Source organism: Halyomorpha halys, unplaced genomic scaffold (genome assembly GCF_000696795.3).
Source record: "Halyomorpha halys isolate HHAL.00 unplaced genomic scaffold, Hhal_1.1 Scaffold381.1, whole genome shotgun sequence".
NCBI lineage: Eukaryota > Metazoa > Arthropoda > Insecta > Hemiptera > Pentatomidae > Halyomorpha > Halyomorpha halys.
Genome location: NW_027112092.1, coordinates 634,688 through 643,530, shown reverse-complemented (window position 1 = coordinate 643,530; position 8,843 = coordinate 634,688). Strand labels below are relative to the sequence as shown.

The following is an 8,843-nucleotide window of genomic DNA, read 5'->3' as shown; positions in this document are numbered from 1 at the left end:
CTAGTTGTTTTAGTCATAGCTTTGGTATGGTGTACTGATCCGCACCATTTATAATTAAATTTGTGGCAATTAAAATTTGTTTAATAATCGTTACGATATAGTGTTAGTTATTTCACAATTTCTTATCTTTTAGGAACAGTATACTGTGTAGAAGGCGATCGTGAATTTACAATATCATCATTTCATATAACATTACGTTATGTACATTAGCACTACTCTTAAGGGGGGGGGGAGGGAGGAAACAGAACTCCCAAAAAACGAAAAAAAAAACTTTCCAACAATTTTTTATCGACAAAATTTTTTATCTGGTAACCCCCTCCCCCTAGGAGTTTTAGAGTTCTCAATAATAATAAAAAACATTTCTATTGTTAAAAAAAAAAAAAATACCATCCAAAAATACGCGCGACTATTGTGCAACTTAAACATTTCGAAATTAGAATTTTCGTTATAATCCTGCTTTATAACTACCTCTTTTTTTATATACATGTCAACGGTTAAATTCAGTATTATTATAGGTCTGGGAGGGGAAAGGGGAGGAGGCCTTTTGTAAATGAAAATATACCGACCTCTCCTCAAAAGTAAAAGAAAATCTAATTGCTTGTACGATTATAACAATAAACGGAGAAATATAAATTAAAAAAGTTGAATGGAATATGGTGTGGTATATCCGAGTGCGGTAACATGTGTAAAATAACAGGGGTCTAAAATGTAAAAAAGTAAGATATAATAAGAAAAATTAAAGGTTGTAAATAGTAAATGAAAAGGGTAATAGTAACAGATAGATAAGAGAAGAAATATTAATGAAAGTACAAATAAAGAGATGAAAAAGAAAAAAAAAATACTAGTTAAATGATGACATAGAATGCATACCTGTTTTGACTGCAGTCAAAAACAAAGTGACGGTTGGCATTGGGAGGAGTGGGGATGGCAGTTATGCCACAATAACGAAAATAATTTGTAAAGTGTAGTAAAAAAGTATTTAAATTAGGTGAACAATAAATGGTAATATACATAATAGGGGGAGAAGAAATGAAGAAATATTAATTAATAAAAAAAAAAAAAAAGTATAAAATAATGGGATACAATGTGTGTAAGTGATAAAGAAACAAAATATACCAAATGAGCGAGGATACATAAAAGTGTAAAATATAATAGAAAATTAATAATTAAGTAATTAATATAAGTACACTTAAGAAGATAACACATGAATATAAATTAAAAGATAGATACATGAATATAAATGAAACAGAAAGGATAGTTAATATAAAAATAATTTTTTTTAAAAAAATGTGAGAATTTAGAAAAACAAGAATAAAAGATAAGACAAGAAAATGGGCTTCTGAAATGCAGAAAAAAGTGAAAAAAGTATTATGAGGATTTTATTATGTTCAAAATGTGTCGATACGTAAGGGAGATGCAGTCTTTATCAACTTTATGATTGACGGACTTCTTAGTCAAATTAACTGATTATTATATATTTTACACTTTTCTGTATCCCCGCTCATTTGGTATATTTTGTTTCTTAATCACTTACACACATTGTATCCCATTATTTTATACTTTTTTTTTCTATTAATTAATATTTCTTCTCCCCTATTATGTATATTACCATTTATTGTTCATCTAATTTAAATACTTTTTTACTATGTTTACTTCACAAGTACTACTAATCAGTACTAATCTTTCCCTCCTCTACGACACAACCCCTGATGAAGACCTGAAACTCAGGTCGAAACGTAGGCATAAAATAAATAAATATGGTTTTGTTTATTTATGTTGTTCTTTGCTGACCGCACCCCCCGACAAACTTCTTCAAGCATTAATCTACGGTCAACTATCTACACCTCAATAGAAAATTATGATATTCAAATATAAAATATTTTAACCTTAATCTTATAGAATAAATAGAAATAATAACAAAAAAAATTAATTCTCTAATATTATTTAATTAATAGGAAAAAAATATAAGTTACAATAACAAAAAGAAATTCATCCACCGAATATGGAAGAATAAAAAGTCGTCGATATGGGCATATCGAATAACAAATTGATAAATCTCCGAAGCTTTTCCACGTTGGCCGCTGTCGTCCAGACGGTGATGGGCTGGTGACAATTCTTCAAGTGATGGCCGTTCGCAATACTCTACCGCAAAGACTCGGAGGGTAAGCAGTGGTGGTGAGTCGGAAGATGGTTCAAAGCAACAGAAACCCACAATCTGGTGCCTCATAAAATTTGCAGTCAACTCCAAAACAGGGTAATCAAGAGGGCTCGTTGGGAATCGAGACTCCTCTTAGTGGGTGAAGGTTTACAAAGTAACACTTGTAATACCTCAAAAAACATACTGCCAAAGAGTCTTGGCTTTAGCAAACTATATTTGACTAAATTTAATAATCTCTCAAAATACAATTTAAAATGGACAGGTTCCTCTTGACAGAAGCCCATTAAGAGAAAGATAAGAAAATGTTCAGGGTTCTACGGATAACTTAGATTGAATACAACTTTATTTAGTATATAATGCAACTTTCTTGTTTGCATAGTCATGCCATAGAATGAGTAAAACGATTTTTTAGAACAAATACTTTCTCTAACTAATTACTATAAAACTATAAACTTCTACATGACAGTAACGAATACTAACATAGTTATCATTACCGACTCTTTACCACGACCAATAGTCAGGGTTGACCCAACCTGCTCTCAATGTTGAGTGGACGGTGGGGAGAATTTCCTCAGGGTCGCACCCTTTTCACTAGTCCGTTACCGCCCATCCCATCCCTTGATCGACTCTTCACGCAGGAACTTCTTTGAAAGGTTCGAGGTCTCGCCGGTCCTATCCCGGAGTCCCTCCGGTAGCACACCCAGCTCCTTCCTCTTTACATCATACTTCGCAGCATCCTCCTTGAGGATGAGGTCCAGGGGCATTGCTCCTGCTAGCATCAGCACCGGTCTATACGCCTTCGTGACCCTCAGCAGAACCAGTCGTTGCATAGAGGCAGTCTCTTCTTCTGCTCACGCGTGAGGGTTCGACTTCACGCAGGGGATGCGTCCCTTAGGATACCCAAGACCACACCTTTGTTAAATAGTCATCGGAGCGGGGTACATGAGGCAATCACTTGATGTTGAATAGCAACCACAAATCCCTCTGTTTCGGAGTATACCCTTTCAGATTTTAACCATTCAACTGATCTATCTTTGTCTATAGAGGCTTCGTTCAGATGGCTGTAGAATCTCCCATGCAGAGACTTGCTTTTCCATTCTGCCATATAAAATAGACAAGCTTTAGAGGATATTGGGTGGTGGGGCGTTCTTGTGTGAGAGTTGTTCGTAAGAGGCGATCCATCTCCTGTAGGATGGTGTTTGACCAACGGCACTAAGCCGAAGCTATAACTAAGAGCAGGTATAGCCCAGGTGTTGGTGGCCTTAATTTTTTGTTTCCCAGTTAGTTGGGTTTTGAGCACTTTTCTTAACCCAATCTTCTTCTTCAGCATTGTTAGAAATTCCTGTTGCATATCTTTTCGGGATATTTTAAGGTGCTGTTCCATGCCCAAATAATTTATATAGTTTATTTGCTTCAAGTTCCTTTATATGCTCTTCTTCTTTAACCAGAATGTTCTGTTTACTAACCACTTTCCCCTTTATTATTATTATTATTATTATTATTATTTTAGTGTGTAGACATGCCTACTATTGACTGTGAACATAAGACGCTGGTGAGCATTCTGTGTCCCAACGTCAGCGTCAGTACACTGCAGGCCGGCATCCAGTTCGGCGCAGCTTCGTACCACTACGCCCTGACCACTCCTTCTCTAATAGAACAGACCAGTACGCACGCTCTTCTGTTATCTCTTATCAACGGTTTAGTCAACAGAGATATGGACACTTATACCGTTCTGGCTGAATGCTCGCACCGCATCCAGCAACTGCGGTCCCAAAAGGACATGCAAGTTGCAATGGCCCAGTTCGATGCAATAGTAACCACTGGATCGCTGAAATTACCCCAACATGTCTTTACGATGATTTCATCTCTCGCAGAAGCCTGCGAGTTACAGATCATAAAAAATCAGTGAAGACTAAAATGACTTTATTCTAATATATTACATGTTACTGTTACTCAGTCTCTATCTTCTAACTTGATATCTTACTTGGCTATCTAGTCTAGAAAATATATATAAACACTTGGGAAGAGGGGGTAGCAAAAAATAGTGAAATAGGAGGAGGGGTTTTGACCAATCGGATAATTTTAGGAGACTAGGTGGGGGAGGTAGAGAGCCTATGAGATTTAGAAGTAAAGTATCTGGAAGGGGGGAAAAGGCGTGGCGAGAAGTTGGGAGGTCTGATTTCTAAGAAAGACGCCATGACCTAAGACTTTTGTGCACTGACTTACATATGTTAACCATAAAATAGTTTGACTGATGCAAGTCCATTGTTAGATGACAGCATGTACCTGCTTGAGTACCAGGCCATTGCTTTTTGATATAGGATACTAAGGACTTGAAAGGCCTGTTGGAATGGTCTCAAGGGCCGTATGGGGACGTAGTTGTTTTTATTGAGTTTCTTTTGTAATGAAATGTGAACACATGGAACCATATGTCTAAAGTGACCGAACCTACAGGCAAGGGGCAATTGTTTAAATTTATAGTACTGGTTCCTTAACTCGCGGGACCACATTACAAACTAAGGTATGTTTTTCTAAAAATAAATCTTAAATATTTACATATAGAAGTTATTTAGATTAAGTATACTAACCTAACTACTAGTATTTATATTTAAACTCTATTCTTGCCATTATACTACTGACGAACACGTTTTAGATAATAACTATAGTTTGCATAGTTTGCGCTAACTAGGTGAACTAAGTTTAAAAGTCACCACAGTTTGGCAAATCGTACACAGAACTGAGTAGTTGAAAACAGAGAAACAGACCCCACCATATTATTTCGCAGCACTGAGCCAAAATCTGTCATTAAAATACGTATATGTTTTTATTTTCTATTAGACCATTTTTTTTTAAACAACTGTATGACCCAAATATGCAAATGTACTATCGTTTTCAAAACATTTTCATTGGTCTTTAGACACATTACAATTTTGTCATAGTTGTCCGTAATAATATGATGGCATCATCATGTGTAAAAAGATCCAACTGTTATGGTTATCTACTTAAACGTAGATTTGCTCTAAATCTCAGTTTAACCAGCCATCATTGCCTGGTAAATTTTACCGCCATATTTAAAGGATAACTTTCTAGTGCAGCGGATGATTATTGAGTCTCACCTGATATTTCACTAATCGTAGTTTAAACTGTGATAGTGAAACTTGCCCTTAAGGTAATTTTTAATATTTGAATGAAAGATACGCAATTGTAATAAAATAGACATAATAAAAGAATGGATAAAGTACATAAAATAGAATAAATTGAATTAATTATATTTAGTACAAACGGGTTGATGGTTGCAATACCTATGAATATTTAGATTAATTTGATTTATGAAATTAATAAAAGTTGGGAAATAGGTAAGGTGTTCATAGGCGTATACAAAGTTATTTATTCATTTATTTGTAGTAATTTACAACTGTACAAAAAAATACAACACGCAAATATAAGAAATGTTTCAAACACTTGATAATCTTGGAAAGGAACCTCCCATGATGGTAGTACTTCAAACATTAATTTTTTTCATTTTAATATTTATTTATTACTATTTACAACTGTGTATTATAATACATTTAGTAAATCTGATCTATGTTAAATTGGAGTGTTACAGGCGTGTAGAGAAACTACCCATTGGTAGCACTCTAATGAAATTTTACATTAGCTGGTCTCGTGGCCATCTTCTTTTCAGGCGCCTCGGAGAATTATCAGGAATGGAAGAGGATGCAAGATTAGAAACTAGGAGGTTTGAGTGGTTAGAGAGTTTATAATGGAAGGAGTGATATCTGGTTGGGGCTAGATCGGTTACATAGGAAACATTAAGGTCTTTATGAATGATTTTATTTGAAACATTAATTTAAATCAGATTATCATGTGGCCATCTTCTTTACAGACGTCTCGGAGGATTATCTGAGATTGCTAAGGGTTAGAGATTAAGATCTAATCGGTTAGGATGGGTAAGGAGTTTGGAATGGAAAGATGTATATCTCTTTCGAACCAAATCTGCAACAAAAGGAATGTTAAAGTATTTGTAGATGAGTTTATTTGTGACGTAATAAAGAGCATCAAGGATTTTGGATTGTAAGGATTGGATATGGAAGGAATTTAATGATTTGGTTGAGCCACATAGCTCCAAATGTCCAAATTTGTCTCATTATCATAGGATATAATTATTTTTTGTAGTGAATGGGAAGCTAAGAGCATTTGTCAATTTGTAGGTGTTGTAGTAATCGAAATCTACTAGCTGCTTCAGCAATTGTCGTTTCAGTCATGTATCGGGATTCCAAGTAAGTCTCTTGTCAAGATTAAGTCCTAAGTAGCGAATCTGTTCAACAGGCGTTAGTGGGATGTTTAAAAAGGATGCTGAAGGACAGGAAACTAGAGGTATACGATGGAGAGTAAAGGCGATTTGTATACACAAAGTTAAATTGGATGATGATTAATTATTTGTTATATATGATTGTTTGAGAGTGGTTTAGTTTATTATCAATTAACAAAATTTTGATCCTTTTTTTCCTCTCACCTTTTATTCTTTAAAATTTTCCAACGGCCCTCAGGCTAGTCTCAAGGATTTAACCTACAATTTTTTTTTTGATTTTATATAACAATTACATTATTTCCTTCAACTACATACTGATTTCTTTGGTCATACCTTCAATATTGATGTCATTGCTTTTTTAAAAAAAAACCAAAATTGCAGGCTAATTACTCTTGTCACATCTTTAAAATCACTTCATAAAATTTTGTTTTTAAAATAGATTTCTTACTTACATAACTTTTTTTAATAAATTGATATCCTAGATTTAAAACTTTTTTTACAAACCACACAAACTTATTTTATATACATTTTTTTAAAAAGTTTTATTATATTTTTTTGTCTGTCCGATGTAAAATTTGTGTCAGTAAACCTTTAGCTTTTAAAAACTGAAACACCAATTTCATTGTTTTATCATCATCTCTGAGGGTTTTTCAAATATCCGGTTTTAATCCTAAGCTATTGAGGTGTGATGTGAAATATGATCATTCCTGAATAATTTGACTAATTTTCAAATTGTTTTTGCAATACAAAAAGTTTGGAGGCTCTTTAAAAATAAGGTAGGAGTGGGTGAGCCTTGTGTGATCTTCTCTTAACCTGGTAAGGACGACTTCCTCTCTACAGCATTTTCGCATACGCATCTTTAATTTCCTTTTCGATGGATTTGCTTCTTTATGAAGCAGTTAAAATTACTTTACCCCATCCCGGAACGCCAGTACTTCCTTTGCAGAGTGATCGACCAGTTCATTCCCTGCGATTCCTACATGACTTGGAACTCATTTAAATGCAACTGACATGCCTAGATTTTGTAGTGTTATAGAATTTATATCTAGTATTATACATTCAATATAATCACTTACATAAGTTATATAAATTTAACTATATATTCTATTTCCAGGAAAGCAGTGACGATTTCACGCAGGAACTCGAGAAAGCTGTGGCTGAGAACAGTGCCTGTGGAATTATTTCCATAGCCACTAAAGGCGGAAACGTCAACGGGACGACACAGTCGGGGGGTAGCCTCATTCATCTGGCCGTGAGGACTGGCAGCACGTCTTCCATAGCTGCACTCGGGTTCCTGAAGGCAGATCTCGAAGTCCTTAACGTTGCTGGCGCTACTCCTATGGAAGAAGCTATTAAACATAACTGTGTCCCATCGATCAAGGGATTGATATCGGGAGGGGCTGATGTTAAAAGGTGTACACTCGAAGGTAACTCTTACCTCCACATTTCAGCTGCTGCTGGCAAGAATAGAGCACTGCAGGCTTTACTTGAGGCAGGACTAGACCCCAACACAAAGAACGACTTCGGCGATACACCGCTGGTGCTGGCAGTTAGGGGGAACAATGTCCAGGGCACGGAGATCTTACTGCAGAGAGTGGGTCATCCAAGTGTGGTGACAGAAATGGAAAAGGATCTTCTAAAGATGGTCGTTATCTCATCAAATGTTGATATATTCAATATGTTTTTAAAATATAAAATTTTGTCCGATATCAGATTTGAAAATAGTGACACCTTGGCTCACTTAATAGTCCGCTCTAGTAACTCTACTGATATGCTCAAAGAATTGAAAGGTCATAGGCAACCATTCAATATCAAAAACGGCAATGGTCTAGCGCCTTTACATATCGCTACTAATCCTTCTATTGTTAGAACGCTGCTAGATTTGGGTGCAGATGTTAATTTTACAACAGAAAAAGGCGAAACGGCTCTTCATATTGCTTCGGCAGATGAATCTCTTGAAGTGGTACAAGTTCTAGTTCAAGGTGGAGCAGGAATAAACATACAGGATGACAACGGTGTCACTGCTCTTATGATTGCTGCAAAAACTCAAACATTTTAGTAACTTATTTATTGCATAGCGGTGCAAATCTATCTCTCAAAAACAAGAGGGGTCGGACTGCGCTTCACTACGCGGGTGAAAGAGGATGTACTAAGTGCGCATCAACGTTGTTAGACAATGGAGTCCAACTAAATGAAAAAGACAGAGACGGATATACTTCCCTTCATTTGGCGGCATCCAATGGTCATCTTGATACGATTAAATTTCTCATTGATCGTGAAGCGGCTATCGATGATAAGGATGTTTATGGATTTACAGCACTACTTCATGCAGCACAAGGTGGGCACATGGACGTCGTGACAGAGCTTTTGAAC

At 35.6% G+C, this 8,843-nt stretch overlaps 1 protein-coding gene across 1 annotated transcript; it reads left to right on the top strand.

Moving 5' to 3' along the window:
- Positions 1-3,677: 3,677 nt before the first annotated feature.
- Positions 3,678-8,529, top strand: LOC106681993 (putative ankyrin repeat protein RF_0381). The gene is made up of 2 exons (XM_067050082.1): positions 3,678-3,971; positions 7,585-8,529. Exons 1-2 carry the CDS (start codon positions 3,678-3,680, stop codon positions 8,527-8,529), a joined length of 1,239 nt encoding a protein of 412 aa, XP_066906183.1.
- Positions 8,530-8,843: the final 314 nt, after the last annotated feature.

Coding starts and splice junctions, on each gene's coding strand:
- LOC106681993 (XM_067050082.1), top strand. CDS start 3,678: ATGCCTACTATTGACTGTGAACATAAGACGCTGGTGAGCATTCTGTGT. Junction 3,972..7,584: donor TGGCCCAGTTCGATGCAATA/GTAACCACTGGA, acceptor TTCTATTTCCAG/GAAAGCAGTGACGATTTCAC.